At 41.5% G+C, this 25,810-nt stretch overlaps 1 protein-coding gene across 2 annotated transcripts in view; it reads left to right on the top strand.

Moving 5' to 3' along the window:
- appbp2 (amyloid beta precursor protein (cytoplasmic tail) binding protein 2) overlaps positions 1-25,810 on the top strand; it is a 26,303-nt gene extending 493 nt beyond the window's left edge. The window contains exons 1-14 of one of the 2 annotated variants that reach the window (XM_080772393.1): positions 3,558-3,674; positions 4,171-4,352; positions 10,388-10,476; positions 12,785-12,936; positions 14,372-14,495; positions 15,130-15,298; positions 16,235-16,324; positions 16,997-17,064; positions 18,618-18,723; positions 19,159-19,283; positions 19,785-19,870; positions 21,043-21,233; positions 22,178-22,343; positions 22,795-25,810. In XM_080772393.1, coding sequence (XP_080628519.1) covers positions 4,215-4,352; positions 10,388-10,476; positions 12,785-12,936; positions 14,372-14,495; positions 15,130-15,298; positions 16,235-16,324; positions 16,997-17,064; positions 18,618-18,723; positions 19,159-19,283; positions 19,785-19,870; positions 21,043-21,233; positions 22,178-22,343; positions 22,795-23,057 — 1,767 coding nt within the window. In that variant the 5' untranslated portion in view covers positions 3,558-3,674; positions 4,171-4,214 and the 3' untranslated portion in view covers positions 23,058-25,810. Of the gene's footprint in view, positions 1-3,557; positions 3,675-4,170; positions 4,353-10,387; positions 10,477-12,784; positions 12,937-14,371; positions 14,496-15,129; positions 15,299-16,234; positions 16,325-16,996; positions 17,065-18,617; positions 18,724-19,158; positions 19,284-19,784; positions 19,871-21,042; positions 21,234-22,177; positions 22,344-22,794 lie in introns of those variants that run through there. The other variant, XM_080772394.1, reaches the window with a different exon arrangement.

Raw genomic sequence — 25,810 nt, 5'->3', positions numbered from 1 at the left:
ATTGTTTGAATACGAATTCAATCACCACTGACAAATTTGACAATGGATCAATCGTCATCGTCACATCACAGTTTACAAGTAGGCGAAAGCTTGTGAAAATCTCAATTGTGCTTTAATTGTAATTCTTAATGAATGCATTAATAATTAATTACAATCCAATAATATGATTGTGAAATGTCAATCATATCATACAATCATATTATTATTTACATGAATAGAATTAAGTGCTTTATTGATCCCGAAGGAGAATGTTTTAAAGTTTGTTCATCCATGATAGAAAAAGAGTTATGGCACCATTCCATTTGGTAACAAGACAACTCACCCTTTTTCAATTTCCAAGTGAGTTGTCCGGACATCTCACCCCGAAAGTCCAGATCATTTCCGGGGTGAGTTGTCTTCACTTTCGGGGTGAGCGTTGAGTGATTCCACTCATTTCCTTAGTACATACAACTCACCCCGCCATGTCAGAAAGTGAAGACAACTCACCGGGGTGAGTTGTCCAAATATTGTTGGGCGAGCTCGAGCTGTCCGTCTTTTCCCTTTACTAACTCGGGTCGGCACCCTGGCCGTGGTCCTGTGGGTCTGGAAATTCCGGGGAACCCCACACAGAGTTGCACCACTCACTTCACACAGGTGTGATTTTTTTTTATAGTTCACCAATAATTATCTGGGACAGATAGGATGCCGATATTGTCAAAAACGTCAAATAATGACCGACATATCCGTCGGACTCTAGTAACAAACATTCACTAAGAATTGTGACCAATGGAATAGTCCTGGATATTTTCAAAATGGAAAAACTAACATACTAAGAACTAGACTAGACAATTTCTACCAAATTTGGAACAACTGGATAGTGCACATTGCCCCTCTGAGAGCGGACTTCGTGTAATCTCACTGGTCCTGACTGCCTGCTTTATGATCTTTGTATAAAATGTTTAAGACATCCTTCCTCCTCTCATGGTCGAAGTCCAAAGCTTTGTTTAAATGTTCTGCAGTGTGGAATAAGTGTTATCATATCATATCTATTCTGCCTATGACTACATGTCACATATTACCAATTACCAGTGTACAACAGTTCACAAAGTGAAATGGGCAGAACAGAACACAGCATAGCAGTTTCACCGCTGCTATTCTTGAGGGTGGGTTGACCTTGTAGGTCAGTATATCAGTGTGTTTGAAGGGGTTCCAGGTGGTCCCCCGCTAAATGATGGAGAATTGTTAAAGGACCACTTCACCCCTTTTGCTACCAGATCTTATTTAAATGTTTAGGGCACAAACATGTTCCTGGGGTTTTTTATGTGTGCAATAAGTGTTTTTAGATATTTTAGTCATGGTGCCATAATCATCATGACCAAAAATTGTCATGAAAATGTGGTCTCACGTCCATCCTGGACTACAAGTCATTCATGCAGCCTCCCTGGGGTCATTGTAGGAATTCAGAAATCCAGTGAAACACAGAGTTCATTATTCTTCAGGCCATAGGGGGCAAGTTTCTAATTGTGCTACTGTTAACTACTACAAATAAGATATTTTACGCTTGAGAGTGTAAAATGAAGCCAAATGAAACCCTTACGGTCCATTTGGTTTCATTGTACGCTCTCAAGAGTACAATTGTTAAACACCTACATTACTTCATTTACAGTCTACAGAATTGGAGAATGTTGAATTATTCTGAACAACTCCTGTTGTCTCTTATACCAACATCCATACAGTATGGAATTGTGGACAAAATCCTATCTGTCAACAAAATATTCTGTCTTGAGTCTGAGAGGCTAAGGGCTCCATCTTGCGCCACCCTTATCCCTAAACGTATTTGCCATTTTTTACTATTTTGAAAAACATTTTAAAATAGTTCAACTAGCCGATCTACATCGAGACATTGTGAGCTTGTAGATCAGCTATTTGAATTATTTAAAAGGTTGTGTATTGAAGAGTAGTTTCGACTTTTGTGTGAAGTTCAAGGCCTTCTGTCTTGAACTTGACAGCCATAGGGAATCTGAGGGGGGTTCAGGGGAGTCCCTGCTAAATGTGATTACTAATACTACAGCATCAAAATCAGTACTTTAACCACTTTAACCCTATAGGCTAGTCTATTTGAAAATAACAGATCAACAAGTTCACAGGATGGGTAAAATGCAGAGGACGAATTTAACCTATGTACTGTAGCCTATATGAATGGTTAATGGTGCATTTGTATAGCGCCTATATCCAAGGCGCTTTACATAGATTGTGCATGAGCGAGCCAGAGGCGTGTTCGCAGGTGTATTCGAATATTTGGGAAATCATGGTTTACTTTATTTTATTAGTATATACATTTGAAAATATAATGCAACACATAGAATATCACCTGAGAAGCAATATATTAAAACAAACTTTGAATAATTTTTAAGTAAAAGAAAAGTATGTATGGGAACAACCAAACCAAACAATGTTCTTCTTATAACACAGTCTAATAAGGGTACTGTTTATTTAGCAAATAGCAATATCAACAGTCCATGTTGGATCTACTTAGTGTACAGCTGGATACCTGAGGCTTACACAGCACAAATAGTTTAAATTTGCTTTTGTAAATAGGCTCTTTGAATAAATTAATTAAGAAAAGATTCTTCTTTTAAAATAGCATCAGTTATCTATGCTATTGTGGCGATATGTATTTGTGCAGAGCAGGATGTAATCAATTCAAAACCACAAAAGACAATGACCTCTGTATTTCATTTTCCTTTTTTATGTCTGTTTTTTTAATAAACAAAGACAATAAACATTTGAGTTCCATAACGAATGCCCCATGGTGAGATACGCAACAAAAAACATCAACAATTCAGAAGAAATAAGTGTGTGGAAGAAAAAAAAATGTCACTGATGTGTACAACCTTTATTCAAATATAGTTACATTTGTATTGGAGTGTGAAGCTTGAACAATAGGTTAATTGCGCTACAGAGAAACTGACAACTGTGGATATTAACCTACCAATAAGGACCCAGGCCAAATGCCATTGCGCAGTAGCCTACTGCAACCACTATATTTTAATGGCAAGTATTTCATACAGCTTAACTTAAATTCTGAACTATCCCTTTAAGCCTACAATCTATCACCAGTGGCATATTCTGTCAATTTTAATGGGACAGATATATCTTGAAATACAATTTGTATACTTAATTCAAATTAGCCTACCATATGACTAGTGAGAATAACCTACAATTGCGATGCGATTATGGATATCTACAATGCTGGCATGGCATTATTAGAGATCTGACTCATGTGGTTCATTAAATGTTAAAAATGCTTGCCAAAAATTGCATCATACCATTACCTACTAAAGCATGCGTCGGGGGTCGAGGCACGGACAGGCATAAGGTACTTTTTTTGTCCAAATACACAACAAATGTTTATGCCTAATTGTTTCTAATAATAACCAATATTACACTCAACAAAATATCAATTTACAGACATTACATAATGGACGGAGTAAAGGGAGTGGAAGTGGAAATGGAACGGAGTAAGAAATAATGAGCTAAAGAGGCAAAAAACACCCGATGCACGAAAAGCTGTCTGCAAAGGAAAGAACGGACAGCGAGAGAGATGAAGGAGGAGAGGGATGTAAAATCGGACAGCGCTCACGGGATTGTCGTAACTCAGCTAAAGTGCAATTATCACTAGCTAGAATTCAAAGGTTTGTATCACGGGGACTCGTACAGAAAGTTATTGTTATTTTTATTTTTTTACTGTAGGTAGGTAACAGATGTAGCTGTTTAGAGTTGGGATAGGAGGAGGGCTGTCGGTCGTCAACACCAAGGATTTATCAGTGATGTAACGATTGGGCCTATACTATCCTCCGCCGTACGTGTTGCGCGCCGCAAATAGCCGATCTACAAGCTCACAACGCATCGCGTTCGTGACAGGTTGTGAGCTTGTAGGCTGATATCTCCGGTATAGCCGAAGTATAAATCGGGCTTCAGCGCCATCTAGTGGAAGTGCTTTATCTAAAAGGTTGTAATTTATTATTTTTAAGAAGAAGGACGAAAGGAAAATGTACGGGCATTTTGCAATTTTAAATACGACTACAGATTACAGTTGTCGAAAAAGGGCTCGATGGCCTCTGATATAGCATAACACTTCCGCGATGCCTTGTGATGTCACCGTCTCATCCTTGGAATCTTTTATCCTAGGCTGCTGTTGGGGTTTTTTTTGGAGAGGGGAGAGAGAATACAATATGGCTGCTGTAGAGCTCGAATGGATCCCAGAGACGCTGTACAACACGGCTATTTCGGCCGTGGTGGACAACTACAGCCGCTCCAGGAGGGACATACGCTCGCTGCCAGAAAACATACAGTTCGACGTCTATTATAAGGTGAGGTGGATCGATTCCCCGGTGTTGTCAGCGGCCCAAAAGGCCGTCCGAGTGAACGGATCGTTATTCGTTTTAGCTCTTAGCTGCTAAAGTGAGCTCTGTCAAAAAGAGAGCAGTGAGTTAGCTTAGCTGGGTTATAACCAAGCTCATTCTTCAGAATTGCTATTGTAAAAAAGTTTTGAAAACCAATCGAATTACTCATTGTTTGTTCTTTTGCCATCGAAGCTGTCGTTGGTGAAATAATCACCCGTTTCGTGTCGGATGCTTACAGTAACGTTAGTTGTGTTTTGATTTAAAGAGCACCGATCCTCCCACCCAGGGGTCTTCTTAACTTAATGGGCATATCATATGCATGCACCGGGCAGGGCTGGACGATATCAACAAGACTAGTCAGGGTTCAGGACTGACTATTGTTTACTAGTTGTTGTTGTTGTTATAGTAGTATTTTCGGAAGATGTTTAAACAGAAACATGCTGTTTCACTCAGCTAGAACAGTCTACTCTAAGTTCATAAAATGTAATTTTACTGTACTGTCACATTTAGTGAGCCCCCCCCCATCATGGAATACCTAATTGGAAGAATAGTATTCAATAATGTTTCCTATTTAATTCACATATACTGGGGCAACATCCACACTAAGATGTTTTCATTGTAAATTAAAACCACACAAGAGTTGTAGCAGTTTTGTCAGGAATAATCTCTGTCCATAACCACAGATCACATATCACCATTCACGTACCCTATAACTGTGCAATGTGTGCATTTGTGTACCGGCCAGGCATATCATATTTTGACATTTGTCAGCCATTTTACATTTATTTGACTGTGGATTTAGATTGGGGATGGGGTGTTTAACTCGTTTTAGGTTGCCATAACTTGTCCTTGCAGGGATGCGTCTGTGCTGAAACACACAAATGCTGTTAGTCTCTTTTGTCACAATGATGGGTAATGTTCTTAGACTTGTGATTGTATAGAACTAAACGGGAATGTGTATTTTAGAGATTTTCGCTTGCAGCTACACACTGTGTGCTCTGTGAGTGTGCATATCTTCCTATATACATATTATATACATATATTCCTATATACATCTATATGTACAGTATATCTACCTAATACTATTCGTATTGTTATAATCAGAGCAGCCTGATTGAAACAAATGTTCATTGTTCATTTGAGGTTTGGCACTTGGTAGTGTGGTACCACTATTGATATTGCTCAAAGAATAGGATAATTCAAATTTCAAAATCAAAATTGAGCAAAAATGAAGTATTAGTTAGTTAAACAACAAAAAATAACCCAGGGTTGGAGATTGTTTTTGCTCATGTCTATAAGATGGCAAAACAAACTAACAAAGCAATGTACAACAAATGTTTTGTGAACACCAGTGACTGTCTACTCACTCTACTGTACATCATCGTTTTCAAAATGTCTCCACTCCACTCGTCCAGACTAACATGCATTGCCAGAGTTTTCACAAGGGGTTTAAAACATACCAGAGTGGTGTGGAGTGGTTCTGCACAGCAGAAGTTATGCGTTTTCAAATTAAAACATCTTAGTTTGATCTTAGAGCTGGTTGACGTGAATTAATTTATCTTCTATGTTTATCTATTTCCTTGTTGGGAGCTGAGCTAACTTGTAACTACTGTACAACTAAGCACAATGCCAGCAGCATGGACATGGAGCATTGATAAATGGCAAGAAGATATAAACCTGACCTGCTAAATATAGATTTCAGTTTGGCAATATTCAAACATTAGTATTCATACAAATTACAATTTGGCAACATGGTGAAGTTGACAAGACCACTTACACAGGACCACTCAGAAAGTACAAGGACTCTGAGTTTGCAAGCACTTCTTCTTTAGCACAAAGCCAGCGGAGTATATGTTCAGACAGGCAGGATTCATAAGCGGCACAGCTTAATATTTCTATAGTAGATTACATTAACAGAAAGTGTGATAGCCACAACATTTAGCAGAGCAGCGAGTATTCTAGTGACGGGAAATACCGTGGGAAGAGGTGTATGTTACTGAATGCTCCCCTGAGTTCATGCTCAGCTTCCTGTCCTTGTAATGTGCTTTGGATCAACACAGTTGGGACACTGTGCACACAGCTCAGTCACTCGTCAAGTTCATTGGATCTTTGCAAACCTGCTCCAGTTATGTCAGTGAGCCCCCCGCCCCCGCAGTGCAACTGAATTTCACCACACCCTGGCTTTTCACATACCTTTAAAAAAAAATACATTTCTAGAGCCTACAGCATGAACATCACCTGGAAAGTCAAAAATATTCCCACAATAGACTGTACAATCGAGATGGATTGGGAAAGCAGGGTAGAGGGGCGGTACAGAGACGCAGGTCTTGAGTTGAATTTGAATGTAGGACAGTGCAACTATATGCTACGTACAATCATACATACACACAAACTGGTTGAGACACCAGGCTCACAATCCCAGCTTTTAATCCCAATTGAGGCAGGCCTTAACTGACTTGTATCAACCGCATATTCGACTGCTTGGAAAGCTCAGTCCAGAATGATTCCCATTCACAATATTTTAAATGTATCCTGAGGTCAAGTCAAGACTACTTCCTCTGATTTAAAAAGGCAATATGAGTGGGAGCAAACAAGTGAGCAGAGCAGCAGGAAGACTCATCCCATTTGTAAGTGCTAGCCAAATACTCAAGGTCACCAACCGATTAGTATATGAAGAAGAGTAGTCATCAGAAAACAAATAGTCAGTGAAGAAATGGGGTTGTTGCTTCATCAAATGTATCACAAATTTACAATCACTCACTTCACTAGCCACTTTTATACAGAGATCCTGCAATAATAGCCTTTGTTGTATTTCACAGAGAAACCGATGTATTCTCAAACCAGAGACCTATTCAAGTTCTTGATTTTCTGCTCCCAACATGATGACCTTTAGGATAGGCTTAGCCTGTTTAACTTAAAACATTTCCCAACGGTTTCAAACTGGACCGAACCTGTTATACTGACTGAGTTTGACCTTATGGACAAGACTCTTTTGGCACAGTTTTCATTTCCGTTCATTATTTTTGGTTTGTGTGACACTTCAAAGTTTAATAATGTTAATTTACAAGATTATTTAAGTGTTGAAGTTATCGAAAAACACTGGAATGTTTATTTATTGTGAAAAAAATACCAGTCAAAGATTATATAAAAAATAACACACACACACACACACACACACACATATTTATATTTGCATTGCTGTTCAGCCCTATTTGCCCCTTTGTCCCAGAAGAGTGGGATACAGTTCATGACTTGTTGACCACATAACTAATGTCCTGGGTTCAGTTTATGATTCAAGACTTGTGTTGCTCTGAGTCTAGTCACTTGACTCTTTGTTGCCCTGCCCTAAATAAAGCAGAAAGCCATAAAAGAAGTAGAAAGGTCTTTGCATGCCTCATCATGACACATGAATAACTTATTATTTATTCTATAATATATCAGCTAAAGAGCTATAATAGAGTAAAAACGAAATTGTGGAACATAGACCAGTAGTGACACTGGATGATATCCATCACAGAATCCAACATGTAGAGGCACTGAGTATACCAACTTCCAGCTCAGCACATTTTGATGACATGCCAGGCATCAGCGAATCGCTTTGTTTGAACTTCTGCAGTGCAGAGTATGCTGAAGCCTGCTTTAAAAACGGAAACATAATTAGACTATCGTTCTTGATTGATTGGCTAGGCAGATAGTTTCATATACATGGCCTAAACAGCCGACACGTCATTTTAGATGGACATAATTGTCTTTTTTCCAGTGAAAATACGCTGTCCAGGCTGTAGTACAGACAATAAGTCTTCCGATGTAAGAATAATAAATGTAACTGGATGGGTTTTCTATCTGCTCATTCAAAACGTTCTGGAATATGCCTAACGAGCTACAAAAAAGTACTAGGTAACCTGAGTGCAAGCTACAAACTATCATCATGTAGTTTTGCGCACATCCAGTTCCTTGCTGGTGCTGGACAAAAGGTAGATGCATACAGAGAAGGAGAAGTCTGCACACAGTCTTTGCTCCAACAGTGTTTATTTTGTTAAAACACCATTTAATTCAGGACACGACGGTGATGGTACTATCACCATGTAACCTATAGTTAGACAATGGTACAAGAAAACAAAACAATGCGCAAACAATTAACTGTAGTTATCATAGGTGTTATAAAACTAATAATAACGACACATTGGATTGGAATTAGAAAAATACAGCTGTTTGATTACCTGATTGATCCTAGTTTGTCCGATAAGTACTTGACTACACTGAAAGACAGTTAAAGGAGTAATTCCATACTAGAAGGCTTTCTTACCTTTATTTGTAGTTGTTGCGTCCCCACCAAAAGAGGTGGTCCAGGTGTTATTTTGTGCAAAAGCGCATTATTGGCTATTTCCCCTACCATAAGCCCTCAATGATTGCATTGAATTGAATGGCACTATGGGGTGTTGTGCTAATTCGCTAATTTCTTTTTGTATATATCCTCTCTTAATAATGTAAATATTATCCCAAGTGGTACTACTTATTTTGATGGAAATAAGCGAATTGGCACAAAAACCCAACCCCCATTGAAGGTTTATATTAGGGGAAATAGCCAATAATGCACTTTTGCACAAAATAACACCTGGACCTCTTTGTTGGGGACGTAACAACTACAAATCAAGGTAAGAAAGCCTTCTAGTATGGAATTCTCCTTTTAATCAGTTGCTAAACTGAGGTGTGCTGTGTCAATCACTTCCAACTGTTCCATCCTGACTATAGGTTACGGTATGTCATTGGGCTGTCTGTGTTTCTACTAGTAGAGTAGAGTAGCTACTCGGAGTTACACAATATGTATAAACTTTAATACCGTTGAGATAAAATATACTTCTTGGTAGTTTTGCTCAACGACAATAAAGAGTACTACAAATTAAGTGTAATTTGATCCATACTGTTCCAGGATGTCATGTCCAACACTCTAATTCCAGAGTGTATAGAGCATCGCAGTCCTGCCCCCTTTCAGAACGTCGAGTGCCCAGGAAATGATTCTCCATTCATTTTCTCCATAGGCTTTTCAAAAAGTATTTATTTAAAGACGGTTACGCCGCGGACAAAGCCAACTTGGATTGTGACAAATCATGACAACAAACACAATGTTTTGGGCCGATCAAATAATTTATAAGAAGAAAAACAAAACTAATAGTGTTGTCGCCTGCCTTTATTTTCTTCTTTCAAATTATTTGATCGGCACAAAATATTGTGTTTGTTGTCATGATTTGTCACGGTCCGAGTTGGCTTTGTCCGCGGCGCAACCATCTTTATATAAATACATTTTGAAAAGCCTATGGAGAAAATTAATGGAGAATCATTTCCTGGGCCACTCGTCGTTCTGAAAGGGTGGTGGGCCTGCGACGCTCTATAGGGCAGGTGTGCCCACACTTTTTTTGACTTGAGACTTGAGAGCTACCTTCAAAATGACCAGCTCAACAAGATCTACACACCCCAAAAATATCCCATTGCTGAAAATAGCTTAAAAATGTACCTGAATAGTGGCACTGGCGTTACATAATATGACAAACGCACTTTATTATTATTATTATTATAATTTTTCTTTTTAAATAACTGTAATGCTACTGATTTGTTTGTGCACAACACTCTAGAAAATAAAGTATTCCATTGTGGGTTAACGGCCATTTTTGTCAATCAATCAAGACACCTTAATTCAAAAGTATTATTTGATCTAAATTAGATATTATGTTGTAGGGCCATGTCATGTGGTCTACCACAGCCTTTTTGATCTACTGGTAGTAGATTGCGATCTACCTTCTGCTTCTGGGCACCCCCGGTATAATATGGGCATAGCCTTCTGCTCAGAGGTCATTTGATCTCTCTTGATGACTCGCCCATCACCTTTGTTTCCTCACCGATGGACTGTCATCCACATTGTTGTGAGTGAACAGAGTTCCTTTTGCTCGCCGTGTTCATCTCGATGTCCCCCTCTCTCCTTGTCTGTCCCTTCTTTCTCTCCTCAGCTTTACCAGCAGGGCCGGCTCTGCCAGCTGGGTGGGGAGTTCTGTGAACTGGAGGTCTTTGCCAAAGTCCTACGAGCCTCGGACAAAAGGTAAGAACACAATGGGACCGGCCCAGGGATGGAAACAAACATCTGTATGAAAGGAAGCGCTTCTGCTTTGACCCGTCTGTGTTTAGGCCCCTCCGTGATTGTTTTAACCCATTCAGGCCTGACGTCGGGGAAAAAAAGAAATCATGGCAATTTTCTGAAAGATTTGAGGCACATTTTAACGATTTAAAAAAATAGCAGACCTACAAGGTCGTAGCTAGCTATGAGCTTGTAGATCTGCTATTTTTCAAAAGCTAAATTATAACCTAATGTTTAAAACACCAAAAGGGGTTCCCGCCCAAAATGGGTTAATATGCACCTCCGTGTGACTGTGATCAGAGTGGCCAAAACAAAGAATATTATTATTTGTACAGTACCAGTATATGAGAGACAATGAATAAAACCTTGAATAAATAATTTGACATGGAATATTTTTCATTGGCTTACAACGTTCCGCTGTCATAGCAACATGAATTAATAGAATGGCGGTGTGCTGTCAAGAAACAAAAGAGTGTTATGATTGATAAATCAGAATTCAACAATCATGTAATAAATGACATAATTCCAGGTCCCGAACTCCTTCAAATTCACACACACACACACACACACACACACACACACACACACACACACACACACACACACACACACACACACACACACACACACACACACAAATTAATTATTGTAATGGATTCAGTAAGACGGGGTCAGCAACCTTTTTGACATGAAGTGCCATGTTATTATTTTCTTGATAATTAATTAATTATGACACCATACATAAAAGGCAACGTGTCTCATTCCCTGTGGACCATGCCTTAAAACCAGTGGCCTTTCTCTGGTTATACAAGCCTGAATACATGAGTTGTGGGATGTGAGTGTGACCACGTCACCTGTTGACCTAATTCCCCCCCACCCACCGTATTTGCCATAGTTCCCTATGACTATGTTCTTATTTTACCTGTCAGGGTCTCCACAGAAACAACTGAGAGGTCATTGTTCTTTCCACTTGTTAAGGAAACTTCAGACGGCACATACTGTACTAACTCTGCTAACCATGTTGTACTTGTTAAATCGGTACAAATGGCAACAAAATTAATTTGGCTTAGCTAGCCGACAGCAAGAGAAAGAGAATGCAAACTGTCATTCAGAGTGATGACATCTCTGTGTGAAATCAGATTGCAAAGTGTCATTATGTCAGTAGAGTGCTCTCCTTTTGATATGCAAGCTTCTGGGTTCGATACCGGGCACCACGAGCTCAGCATATGAGTAGCCATGGTAGACGTGTGGTAAGTGCTGGTACCTGAGAAGAAAAGGCTCCCGCACACTGTCTTCACTTATAGCGCAGCAGTTTTATTCAGAGTGACAACGTTTCGGTCTAAACGACCTTCATCAGGTATCTCGGGTCAAGGTCGTTTAGACCGAAACGTTGTCACTCTGAATAAAACTGCTGCTCTATAACGAAGTGAAGACAGTGTGCGGGACCCTTTTCTTCTCATGATTCGCATTTGGTTGCCCTGCTTCGACGCACCTGTCCTTGTAGGTGTGCACAAGGCCTTTTCTCTACAAAGTACTGGTACCTACCTGTGTGCCACTCATTCAGCAATCCATCTCCCTTGTCTAGTGCCTTGTAAAGGAGGATAGAGGCCCTTGTTGCTTGGCTGATGCCAACAATAAGCCACTTAACCCATTTTGACCTGAGATCAGATTCTAAAAAATGTCTTCTACATCCTGACAGTTTCTGAAAAAGCTATGTTTCTGTGTCAGTCGTTCTTCGATTTTTCAAAAATAGCAGACCTACAAGCTTGTAGATCTGCTATTTTTCAATAGCTAAAGCATAACATAATGCTAACACCAAAAGGGGTTTCCGCCCAAAATGGGTCTTTATCTGAAAAATGCATGTTTCTATGTCATTTCTATGACATTTTCATGTATACAATTTGGCCGCCGACCCCCATCTGAAAATATGTTGTTCCAGGGACCCCCAGATTTGAGCGTCAGGATTTGAGTTAAAAGCGTTCACTCTGAATTGAGTCTGAAAGAATATATATTCAATGATTTGCACCACATTTTCGCCATTTTTCAAAAATAGCAGATCTACAAGCTCGTAGCGCGGCACTCGGTGCCGCGCTATGAGCTTGTAGATCTGCTTCCCCCCCCCCCCCCCCCCCAATACAGTAGCTTAAGTATAACCTAATGCTTAAAACGCCTAAAGGGGTTCCCACCCTGAATGGGTTTCAGCATCACAGCGGACCATGATGACATTGTTGCCACAGTGACTTAGTTGTGTTGTTTTGCCGGCTCTCTCTAGACATCTACTGCACCACTGCTTCCAGGCTCTGATGGACCATGGCGTGAAGGTGGCTTCAGTCCTTGCCAACTCATTCAGCCGGCGCTGCTCCTACATTGCAGAGTCTGACGCCCACGTCAAAGAGAAGGCCATTCAGTTTGGGTTTGTGCTGGGTAGGTGGCAGGGATCAAACGAGATTAACTTCTTCCACAACCACCAATGTGTCTGTGTAGTGTGCAGTGGTACTGTATTAAAAACTGGTGGCCTACATACAGTATGCCCTGATATGACTTGCCTGGGGGAACATAATGTTAGAGTGTTCCTGCCAGGTAGCCAAACATTAAAACATATCCACCCGGTTTTCTTTCTCGGATTGTCCTATTTTTAAGGACCCCTGTATCCAAGCTAATTGTGTTGTCAGTTTATTTTCTGACATAACCTCTGCACACTCAGACACCTGACATCATTTAGAAATGTCAAAAGTCAAATTTCTTTTCTCCCTTCATTCCAGTGGCGTATAGACAAACCAAAAGGCCTGAAAAGTGAATCCCATATTTAAGTTGGCTATTTGTGGGCACATAAGGCCTAATAAGACAAAAACACAAGTCAATAATAAGCTAGATGAATATACCAGGGGTGTCTGGTGATGCAACCTGTTAGTTTACTTTTCAGCATTCGGCATTCGATTTTTTGTATACTTCTAGCAGATGAGTTTCTGAGAAGTGGAACCGAGCACATGGCTTGTTATATTTTGTTACTGAGCTACTTCCCAAACATGCTGCTTCAGAACAGGTTTGTCTGCTCTGCCCAACGATCGTTTTCAGTCCTTGTATGACCGTTTACTGCAACCAAGTAATGGGAAACGTTGTTGGTTATCCAAATGTACATTCCTTACTTCCTGGAATCATCACAAATGATAACGGTCTCAATCAAGATGTTGATCTGCTGTTGGTCTGCTATTTCAGCCCCCCAATTTCCCCCACTTTTGAAATATAATTGCAAGAAGTTGACAAATGTAAATAAAATAAAAACGAGTTTGAAACACATTTTTAATTGATTTTTGTTACAAATTGTGATTTAATAAAAAGCACCTGACGGTAAGACTGTACAATATTTCCCCCAATTTAAAGTAGAGGCGTTTAATCTGGAGAAAGCTGCTGAAACATACAAAATAGAGCTATAAACTGTGATATATATATGTTATATTTGAGAATTTTTGATAAAGTATGTACTCCAAAAGCTTTTGCATTGATTCACAATTAATGCCATGAATTAATATAACATCCACAAATTTGACCGCCACCGGGTGCGCAGCGACGCGGCACAGGCGTTGCCGCGTGGCAACGCCTGGAAAATTAAATAGAACGGTGGAGTATCGGAGCGTCAGGTGAGGCGTGAACGCGCGTCGGACGCCGCCGGTGTGGGATGGGTTCATTGAAAATAACGGAGGTGGCTGTTTTGACGCGCAGCGTTCGCAGACGGTGTGTGTAGGGCTTTACATTTAAGGGCACATATGTCAAATTGTATTGTGTGTGTGTGTGTGTGTGTGTGGTTAATAAGGTTCATCTTTGGACCTAATGTTAATATCTCCATAATGTGCCATTGTAGGTGGCTTCCTGTCTGATGCGGGCTGGTATGGGGATGCAGAGAAAGTGTTCCTGTCGTGCCTGCAGCTGTGCACGCTCCACGATGAGGTCCTGCACTGGTACCGCGCTGTGGAGTGCTGCGTCAGGTCAGACTCCAATGTCTTTGGTCTAACTCATTAACTACCACGGACAGCTTTTACAACTCTTTACTTTTTACCTTGAACGTCCCAGTGACCAGTGTTGTTTTTGGCAGCACATTTAGATTTTAGTTTTAGTCCTAGTCTCTTGAATAGTTTTTACTTAGTCTTAGTCACATTTTAGTCACCTGGAATGTCTTGATGTTAGTCTAGTTTTAGTCGACAATCTACAGTTAGTTTAGTCGACTAAATTGTATTTTGGGCGGGGCTTTGATGCCGTCGTAATGACAGTTTTTACACTTGCTGAAAATCACCGATCTACAAGCTCGCAACGCGTCGCACTGCGACACGTGAGCTTGTAGATCGGCTATTTTCAGCATGCAACCAAGTGTAAAATTACTTATACTGGATCTCTTGTCCACTAGTCCCTTCTTAACATTTTAGTCTAGTTTTTATTTGTTGACGAAATTGTCAGTATATTTAGTCTTAGTTTTAGTCACCATAGATTAGTCTTAATTTAGTTTCCATTCAGTTTTCGTCGGTGAAAAAGCGTAGTCGACGAACATTCTCCGTCTTCCGTCTTTAGTCGACGAAATCCACACTGCCAGTGACCAGATCCCTTTTTGTTTCCCTGTCTCCGTAGACTGCTCCATGTTCGCAATGGCAACTGTAAGTATCACCTGGGGGAAGAGACCTTCAAGTTGGCCCAATCCTACATGGACAAACTAGCCAAACATGGTCACCTGGCCAACAAGGCAGCGCTGTACGGCGAGCTGTGTGCCTTGCTTTTCGCCAAAAGCCACTACGATGAGGTACACCTGGCTGTACAGAAATTGATTGATTGATTGTTTTATTAACAGTTACAGAATTACAGTGCATTTCAAGTACGACTCAATACAAAAAAACTGTTAACTGTGAGTGGAAGACACCATAAAGCATTACACTCGTTTACAATAGGGCCCACCATTTTCAATTCATCAAAACTATAAGAGACGTACGAATATACACAACTATATAGTAAAAACAGGAAAGCTGACACTTACTCTGCAGCAGAATGTGTCTCTGTGATGTGTTAGTAGCCATATGTGATATGAATGTTTGTAGATTACACTGGATAATAGTGAGGTTGACATTTCAAGCATATTGATGGGTCATGTGTTGGATGAATTATGCTTTACATTTATGCAATGTGTGAGCTTTTAAATGACTCATTTGGGGATGTCTGGACCTCACCGACACAATGGGCCACATTCACGAAACGTGTGTACAATCAGATTTTATACTAAAGGCTTATATAATATCCTGCCATTCTTCATTAGCCCATTATTTGCCCCTGCGACGTTAAACCCAAGTTGTTTCTTCTCATTTATACATATAAGAAACATAGTTCATTCACTCTTCAGTTCAGCAGATCCATCACGCAAGGGACTCGCTTGCCAAATACACCACATCTACAAGCTGTTAAGGCATTGTAATGCAAAGCATTGTAAGCGTGTAGATCCGTTTTCATTTGGCGAGCGATTCATCCGGTCTTTATGGCGCTAACCCGGCCATGAAACGATGCAAATGATGCACACATTTGCATTGCGTGCATCATTAGGAATCCATCATCTGATACGCCTGATGTCCACACAAATCAAGTTTTTTCTTAGGAACAGACACACTAAAATATAGTAGAAATGTAAGTGAGCCTCGCTTGACTGTTTTCACATATCTGTTAAAGACTTACTCCCTGTCATGTCCCACAGGCATACAGATGGTGTATAGAAGCCATGAAGGAGATTACACCAGGCCTGCCTGTCAAAGTAGTGGTGGATGTCCTCAGACAAGCATCCAAGGTCAGCCACACATCACTGGTTCCTGTCACATTACGTCACTGCATGTTGGTGAAAGCCGATGGTCAGCTTATCATAGAAATCTGATCCATGAAGCATACTGGTAGCTGACTGGATACTGTGTCAACGGCAGTGACAAAATCACATGACACGTTGCTAGTTTGATTCTGTCTGGAGACCTGTATTGCATGTCCTTCAGCACAAATATCTAGGGTGGTTGCCTGCCACTTTACATGGCAAACAACCACACAGAAGGACTCCTTAATCCCCAAACCTTTCACAGCAGACATGTTGACACCGACATACCATAGGATGTATATGGCATGCAGTGATATTATTTGGGAGTATGTTTCGTTAAAGTTGTTCTGTTTTGACAGAATGTTAACTGTAAACACACTGTCGTTGAGTTTAACCTAAATTAAACTCACTTGATTAATGTTATAACCATGTATGGCTTGTCATACATTTGTGTGCTTATGTGTGCTTGCGAGAAAAGGTTACTTATAGACCTTTTCTCGCAAGCACACATAAGCACACAAATGTGCAAACTGTTAATTCGCCATGTCAAAGGCCTTTACGGACCATGTTCCATGGATCCCACTTTTATAACTACTCGTATACTGTATTAATATGCATAAGGCATAACGTTGTGAATGTTTCTCTGACTGCGTGCAGGCCTGTGTGGTGAAGAGGGAGTTCAGGAAAGCAGAACAGCTGATCAAACACGCAGTGTTCCTAGCAAGGTAATGGATCATATTTTATAGGTCAGATTTTTATGTAGACAAATAATAATAAAAACATCCACTGGTTTTAAAAGGTGCAACATAAAAGTATCACTTTTAACAAAATAATTCTTATCATGTGTGAAATAATCATTTTGATAATTTAGTCGGTGCAAAATTTTTGGTTGTTTCATCAAATCCTACTACCCTAATAGACAGGGGTACATAAGCACATGGCCGTTTATCCCAACTCTTTCTCCGACCGAACCACACTTTTACCACACATCTCTATATGCAAAATAAATTCGGCACGCTCCCAGAATTTACATAGGCAATTTTTTAGCCGTTCAAGTTTCTTATTTACTGTTTAAATATTACTTCTGGCAAACACGCTATTGTTGCTCAACTTCAACAGCCTACGTCAAAATTGTCATGTTGGCGTCTACTACGCCAACTACGTTCACTTCATGGGGCCAGTCTTTCACAGTGACACACACGTTACATGAACCACGCGACCGGGATGGTTTCTACCCCTCAATGTCGTATTTGCTGCGCCCTTCTAATGCTGCGCCACGCCTACTCTATACTGCTCCATAGACAGCGACTCGAAGTCGAACAGCAGCAGCAGCTCGCCTCCGTCACAAAGCCCACAACACTGCACAGCCCCACACCCAAATGAATCGAATTAATGAATAAGGCGCTTATATCGCTTTTGCTCAGTGGATGGGACATTTACATTAAAAGCTATCGGATGGACGCGTGGATAACGGCATGGTTGTGTGCACTCGGAGGGAAAGGTTCCATATAGCTTCCATGCTAGCTGCTTCAGACACAGGGGAGGGGAGTGAGATGGCCCGCCTCACGGGACTCCAGTGCGAAATAGCGCTTATGCAACAATTACCCTAAAAACAACACCTCAACTCAATGTCATTGTGAATAAGAATTTTGAGCGAAAAAATAATTTTTGGAAGGACACTTTCACCCAGTATGAAGCTAAATGTGGAAGCCGTGTGTGTCACACCAAAACGGGTGACCTATATAATCCTGTAACGCCGTGCATTCTGTGCTTGCGTGCGCATTTCCCAAATCTCAGTGATTTATCCACACATCGCTCTGTGTGTGTGTGTGTGTGTGTGTGTGTGTCGCGTCGCCCTCCAGCTGCAATTGCGAGTGTGCGCTCTGATTTATCCACACATCGCTCTGTGTGTGTGTGTGTGTGTGTGTGTGTGGGCGTGTGTGTGTCGCGTCGCCCTCCAGCTGCAATTGCGAGTGTGCGCTGTGTGCAGGGCACACTACTGAGTTTAAAAACACAGCTGAAACATGAAGTGGAGTCTGTCAACTCCCGCAATTTCATTCTTCCCATATTGCGCTGCAACGACACTGGGATGAGCCCGCCGAAGGCGGGTGAAATTCTAGTTACCTTAATTAAAGGCAACATAATTATGCAGATATGATTCAGGCAAATGGGTAACAGGTGGAGTGTAGTGCAACATCTAGTGGTTTCATGTTGTAGCACCTTTTTAAGAAAACAATCACTTTTTTTACTTACTGACTGCTTTTCTTTTGTATTGCAGAGAACACTTTGGACACAAGCATCCCAAATACTCGGACACGCTGCTAGATTATGGCTTTTACTTATTAAATGTAGACAACATATGCCAATCCGTTGCCATTTACCAGGTAAGTCCTGTCTGTATTGAGCACGCAAATGACAAATTTATGTTGCTAATCCTAAATCGTTTACTACTGAACACCAGTGTGGTAAATTCTATTCTATTCAGAAGCTACTTCCAGATTAATTCTCAGTAAAGTTAGATATTTGTCCCTTGTTTAGAGGAGGTAGGGTTATGCTTTAGACCACAATAGAAGGAACACTATTAAATGTACACAGAAGCTTATAACTCAAATGAGACATGAGCTTTGTACAGAACTCTTGTCAGTTATTGAGACACACAAGTATGTTTGTTTATATTAACAGTACGTGGAGAAAGAATCCAGAATATATATATTTTCTTTTATACATGAAACATGCAATTTTATATAGTGTGTGTGTATATTTGCAAATGTATATAACGGAAACCATCTTTGGTGTCTCACCCCATTTTCTCTGCCCAGACGGCCCTGGACATCAGACAGTCTGTGTTTGGGGGGAAGAACATCCATGTGGCCACGGCGCATGAAGACCTGGCCTACTCCTCCTATGTACACCAGTACAGCTCTGGGAAGTTCGACAACGCTCTGTGAGTACGGGGAAGCCCTGGACGGAGTCTGGGGACTGCTATTTGTGGCCCTGCAGGCTAATTACATTACAGAGACGGTGGACTGTGACTCATGCTGTGTCACAGTGTGTAGGCTTGTTCTTACCGTGTTGTTGAAGGTCATTGAATAGCGATGGGCACAGAGAACTAGTGCCAATAATGGTGGTGGTTCTTGATTGGTTTTAAGACTTGTAACTGAAATAGCAGCATCCTGTTTGTCCAGGTATTTGCCATTGGTATTGTCAGTTTTTTTTATATTGTGTGTGTGTGTGTGTGTGTGTGTGTGTGTGTTGCGTGTGTACACACTGGAGGAGTGCTCTATTCACTGAGTGATTATGTTTTGACCTCCATGACTCCGGTCGATATCGGGAGAGTAGCAGTGTTTTTGAAAAACAAGTTTATTAAAAAGGGAAACAACTTGATTTTCTCAGAAGTGTTTTTTTCTGTGTGGTGGTAACTTGTGTGTTGTGTTTCTCTCTCTAGATTCCATGCAGAACGTGCCATAGACATTATAACTCACATTCTCCCTGAGGACCATCTGCTGCTGGCCTCCTCCAAGAGGGTCAAAGGTAAGCCAAGCGGCTCATTGGCCACTGTGTAGAAAGGTCGGCGCCTGTGCCAAGTGTGCCATAGAGAAGACAAACAGACATACAGGGACACGATGGTATGTGGTATGAGTTTTTCCCCTAGGATAAATTTTCTTATTGGGGGAGGAGTTGGTCAGGGTTCAGGGAAGCCAAACGGAGATGGTTAATTTAATTAACCATCTTTGGACCCAATTAACCAATTGGAGGGAAGAATATCTACGAGCTCTCAACATGTCGCACTGCAACAAATTGTGAGCTTGTACATGGGGTTAAAAAATAAAGTGGGATGAAAACAAATGAATATATGAATAAATGCACTGTATTTTCCCATTTGAGTCCAACAAAGCTTCAAAGTCAGCCCTAGTTGCTTTTACAAGTTTCCTCATGATGTTTTTTGCTTCAGAAGAACTAAACTACAATAAACCTGAGTTATAAATATCTGTGGGCTGTTTTTAACTTAAAAGGGTTTAACAAATGAAACCCTCCACTGACATAGATTCTAAATATTCAGTGCACAAACAAAACAAAACAAACTCTGTTTTCTTCTGAGATGTGTTTAGCATGGGATGGCAACTGGCCAGGCAAACGTAATGCGCATTTAATATATTCTCATGCAAAACACATCACATTTGCAGATAAGAAAATGAGTACGGCATCAGTATCTGCGTGATTTCAGAATAAACAATAATCAGCATAGACAAACAAAATAAACATTTCAGACAACCAAACATTTCGCTCCAGTGTTTGAACAACAGTGACGTACCTGCGGTCTAAAACCATTGCCCTTTCCGGGTCAATCCTCCCTACAGATGCCAGTGAACCTGACGCTTATAAGGATAACAGCGCCACCCCATGGTCACAAATACATTTGACTTATTCTACTAATTTGGCCCTTACAATAGTCATTATGAGAACGATCTGACCACACTTCCCCAATGCATTGTCCGAAGAGCTCACTCAAAGGTGCTGTGTATGTAGCCTGTTTCGTATAAAGATCTGATCAGCAAAGTTGCCATTTAACATTTAAACTGGCTCTGTAAAGAGTTAAAGCACAGACAGAACTGGAACAAGCAAGCAGACCTGTAATTGACACGGCACAGCTGGTACCAATGAAACACCGTTATGAGTCGTCATGTTTTGTGTTTCCCCCTCAGCCCTGATCCTGGAGGAGATCGCCATCGACTGTCACAACAAGGAGACGGAGGAGCGTCTCCTTCAGGAGGCTCATGACCTCCACCTGTCCTCTCTGCAGCTGGCCAAGAAGGCCTTTGGAGAGTTCAACGTCCAGACAGCCAAACACTACGGAAACCTGGGCCGTCTCTACCAGTCCATGAGGAAGTTCAAGGTAGGAGCGCGCACAGTAGCTAATGATGCCTAGTAGGAAAGTGTGTGAAAAATGTCACGTAAATTATACGCTGTGTTCATGATTTGAGGCTTTTTGTTGAAAACCTGCAAAACTTTGGAAGGCAATTTTAGCCAATTGGGTTGTAATATGAAATATTGGACAGATCCGTCTTGAGCACATGACTATATAGAATAGATTCTGCGTAACGATGTGCAGGGTTTTTGCACAGAATATGGAGGAGTAATATAAAAAATGTGTTTTGCAAAAGTCGGCCTCCTGGTGGTGTTGGAGGCAGATGTGAAAAATGCAGGTCAAAGGTTTTTCCTTGGGTGCCGTGTCATTAGTCAGAAGGTTCATTGTTCCGAAATTACTATCCCTATCTCTAACTAACCCTAACCTAAACCTAACCGCAAGCACGGGAGCAAACCTAAACCTAACCGCAAGCACAGGAGCAGTGCATGTTCAGACTAACGGGACTTCGGATCTATGGGTAGTTCCCTTTCCTTGGCCTCTAGGGAATGTGCATGCAACATTTCATGCAGATCGGTGCAGTTATAGGTAAAAATGTGAAAATCTGCCTCATGGTGGTGCTATAACGGACTGTTATGGAAACATTTCAAACAAGACTTGTTGTTGGCATCTAGGGAGTGCGTGTGTGCAAAGTTTGGCATCGACCGGGTTAATGTTGCCGGAGATTAGCTGTTAACGGACGGACGGACGGACACACACACGGACGGAGTGCAAAACATAAGTATATAAGTATTGTTAAAACAGGCATGTAAGACCTTGAACACAACATGTACTAACCCAAGCAAACACATTGACATCACAGCAGTGTCAGTTTAGTCTCAGGAGATGTAAACTAAAGCTTGATTTGATATCTTCAGTCGTCTTTAAGTGTGTGTGTGTGTGTGTGTGTGTGTGTGTGTGTGTGTGTCACCCAGGAGGCGGAGGAGATGCACATCAAGGCCATCCAGATTAAGGAGCAGCTGTTGGGTCAGGAGGACTACGAGGTGGCACTGTCTGTGGGCCACCTGGCCTCTCTCTACAACTACGACATGAACCAGTACGAAGATGCAGAGAGACTCTACCTACGCTCCATCGCCATCGGTGAGCCACACACAATACAAATTGGGATTCTTCTGTCATTCTGAGGCCGTGGCATGCCCGGGTCATGTAATTTGTTGTTTTAATTAGCATTTGACCTGGATTCAGTAGTAGGACGTCCCTAAGAAAAAATGTTTGTAAAAATGTTATTTTCACATCGGGGTGCATATGTTGGTTACTAACAGTCTGACAGGCATTAGTCCGACAACACCATCGCTACCGGCATGCGTGGCCGGTTACAACTAACCCATGGCTCCCGATATGCGTGACAGGTTACAACTAACCTGTGGCAGGTCACAACTAACCCGTGGCTTCCTGTGAGGTTAGGTTTGGGTTTTGGGTAGGATGTCGGGACTCATGACTGTAGGACTGTTAGTACGTCGGACCAAACACATGCACCCTTTCACATCTGGCTTTTGGAGGATTTCAGGAGCAAACTCTGAACTTCTCCTAGGTAAGAAGCTGTTCGGAGAGGGATACAGTGGCCTGGAGTACGACTACCGGGGCCTGATCAAACTGTACAACTCGGTGGGGAACTACGAGAAGGTCTTCGAGTACCACAACGTGCTGTCCAACTGGAACCGCCTGAGGGACCGCCAGTTTGCCGTCGCAGACGCCCTGGAGGACGTCAACACCACGCCCCAGCAGACCCAGGAAGTGGTGCAGGCCTTCCTATTGGCCCAGAGCTCGGGCCCCACCCGTCCCTGCCTTGGCTGACGAGGGACCGGGGGCCAATAAGACACGTGGCTCTGGTTTTGGATGGGTGGAGGTAAAGGAGGGTGCTTATGAGGTGGAAAAGGGACATGGTGCTCCATGTATTATGTCACACGCCGAGGAGATACAAGCATCACTCAACTGGCGAGTCCTTTTTTCTTTTTTAAATGGCTGCGTATATCCTATAGTCTTGACTCCAGTGCATGTTGTAGCCATTACATGAAGCACTAGAGAAGACATTGTTTTTATCAAGTCCCTCATTCACGCCCACACAGACTGTTGCCTCTCAGAACGGAAGGTTTCATTTCTCAAAGAGAAAGGAAACTAAATAAAAAATGACCCTGCGCGCGGGGCGGGGGTTTAAAAGAAAACTGTTAAAATGTCCTATAAGGATGGCTCTGAAGCCCCCCCTCCACCACAACACACAGAATTCTATTCAGTTTCACCTCTTTCTTTCTTTGAGTTTGGATTTTGGTGACTTTAAGTTTTTTGTATTTGAAGCAGCATCCTAGGACGGGAACCAGATCTAACCATGATTTCCTCTCATCCACCTGACAGTATCCAGACCAGTGCATCGACACGTTTACGTGTCGCCACTCTTAGTGCGTTAAACAAGAAATGTGCGATTTTAAAATGTATCTTTTTCTCTTTTTTTTGGGTCATTTGTACAGTAAAAAAAAAGAAATAAAATGTGAGCTGTTCATTGTTTTCAGAAATAAAAAGAAAGAATAGAACACTTGAATAATGTTTGAAGGATGAAACCCCTCTGGAGTCGATGTCTATGTACTTGACATTGACACTGTGCCCTGAGAAGGAATAGACTGAACCAATCTTGGGAACGGAGTGTGATTGTATTGGACCAGTAGATTTCATATTGTACACAGATTGACCGTAGGGAGGTTTGTGTTGGATTTATTTAATCCCTTTTTTTTTCAGATTAGTACTGACATAGCTTAATTCAAATGCCAATAATTTATATGCAACGAAATGTAATGTTATGTAGCCCTTTTTTATTGCTTAATTTTGTATTGAGTGAGCCAAACGCAACGGGTAAACTCAATATTTCTTTCCAAACAAGGGACATGTAGAGGAGTGAGAAGAGCAAGGCTCTGTGTAAAGGTTCTCTCATTACGTCTAGAGGTCCATGCATCATTGTTTCTTATTTAATCTCACATGGTATGTCTGTGTGCTTGTGTTGGACGTATGTTTGTCTGTGATGTTCTTGGGACACCGGCACCAGGTGATGATGATGATGACTACCAGGCAGCCTTAACACCAATTTGCTGTTTTCTATCTGACAGTGGACCCCATACTTAAGTGCTCAGCTATTCAACCCTTTACCACTTGAATGCTGTGTCCCCTATTCTGGGTTTAACATTCAGCAAAAATGTCAAGTCTACACACTGTATTGCAAGTCGTGAGTTTGTAGGTCAGCTATTTTTGACAGATTTAGCAGTCAGATCGGCTATTTCTTATCGGCTAAGATTTAGTGTTGAACAAAAACAGGATTGGGGTTGGTCATCTAAATAATTAGGGTTTAAAGTGGTAAAGGGGAGCTGAAATGGGGACCAATTTGTGTGCATGCGTCCGTGTGTCATTTCCCTGTGCATTCAGCATACCGTCTTCACTCCATACTTTGACAGATTTCCCATAAATAAAACGAGCACTACGCCCAAGTGATGCCTTTCAGAACTATCCCATGTGCTTCTGCACATTAATCCATCTGTGTCCAGCTTTAACTGTGAAGTTTGTGTTGATTTTTCATACCCCCTCCCCATATATTACAAATGATGGGGGAGCTTTGCCTTGCTCTTGTTTCAGTGCTATGAGAGAGAATATTTGTGCTCCCCTCCTTGTTGCTCACTGCTACTGGATGTCGCAATGGCGTGTTGCCTCAACACCCCCCCCCCCCCTCCCAAATTGGCCCACCAACCACTCTCACCACATACACACTTTAGCTCTAGCTGAGGATGTCCCAGCCTTATAGCTCCTTAAAGGACGCTCAGCTTTTCATTGGTGCTCTGGCTTCAACAAGCGCTATCCTCTGAGCCTCTATCACTCCTTTAGAACTGATTCATTGAAACACCTACTGTACCAATCCCCACGCTCACACCAAAATTGGAACGAACTGACTAACTGATGTGCTTTGACTAGCAAGTATCATCAGGGATGTAGCATTAACTGTATGAGGTCACTTTTGCTCATATCAGTCTGTTGTGATGAGAGCATCGTTTAGAGGCTGCCGTGGATGTGAATCTTGACCACTGCACATCTGCTGTTCTCAAAGGTTTTTACACCAAGGACTGGACTTGTCCAATGAGGCTCCCTGCTCCCCTATGTAGACACTTAACACAATTGTTCAATGAAATGTGCTACTGGGATTTACTGTAGCAGTGACACTTGGTGTGCTATCACAACACACACTTTCAATGCAGTCTAAATGTCCTAGTAAGTAGATACTTATGAAATGTTACTATTGAATTTTGCTAGGGGCACATCCCCTCCAGGTTCTACACAGACCTCTGACCGCCGCAACGAGAATAACTTGACTTGGAGAATGTAAATACTAAGGAAGTGTCCGACTCCAAAGGGCTGTGGCTTGCATTTGATACCAACAGCTGGGGGCGACATGATGTGTTAAAAGGGAATATGTTCAGGGTACAGAGCAGGAGAGGGACTGAAGAGAGGGACAAGGGGAATGTGCTTGCTTGAATCAACAAAAGATGGACACTCAATAAAGCTGTGATCTCTCAAAA

The sequence above is a fragment of the Protomyctophum bolini genome (assembly GCF_963924005.1).
Source record: "Protomyctophum bolini genome assembly, chromosome: 9".
In the NCBI taxonomy this organism is placed as follows: domain Eukaryota; kingdom Metazoa; phylum Chordata; class Actinopteri; order Myctophiformes; family Myctophidae; genus Protomyctophum; species Protomyctophum bolini.
The sequence above is the reverse complement of the archived record's forward strand: the minus strand, read 5'-3'. Positions and strand labels throughout refer to the sequence as shown.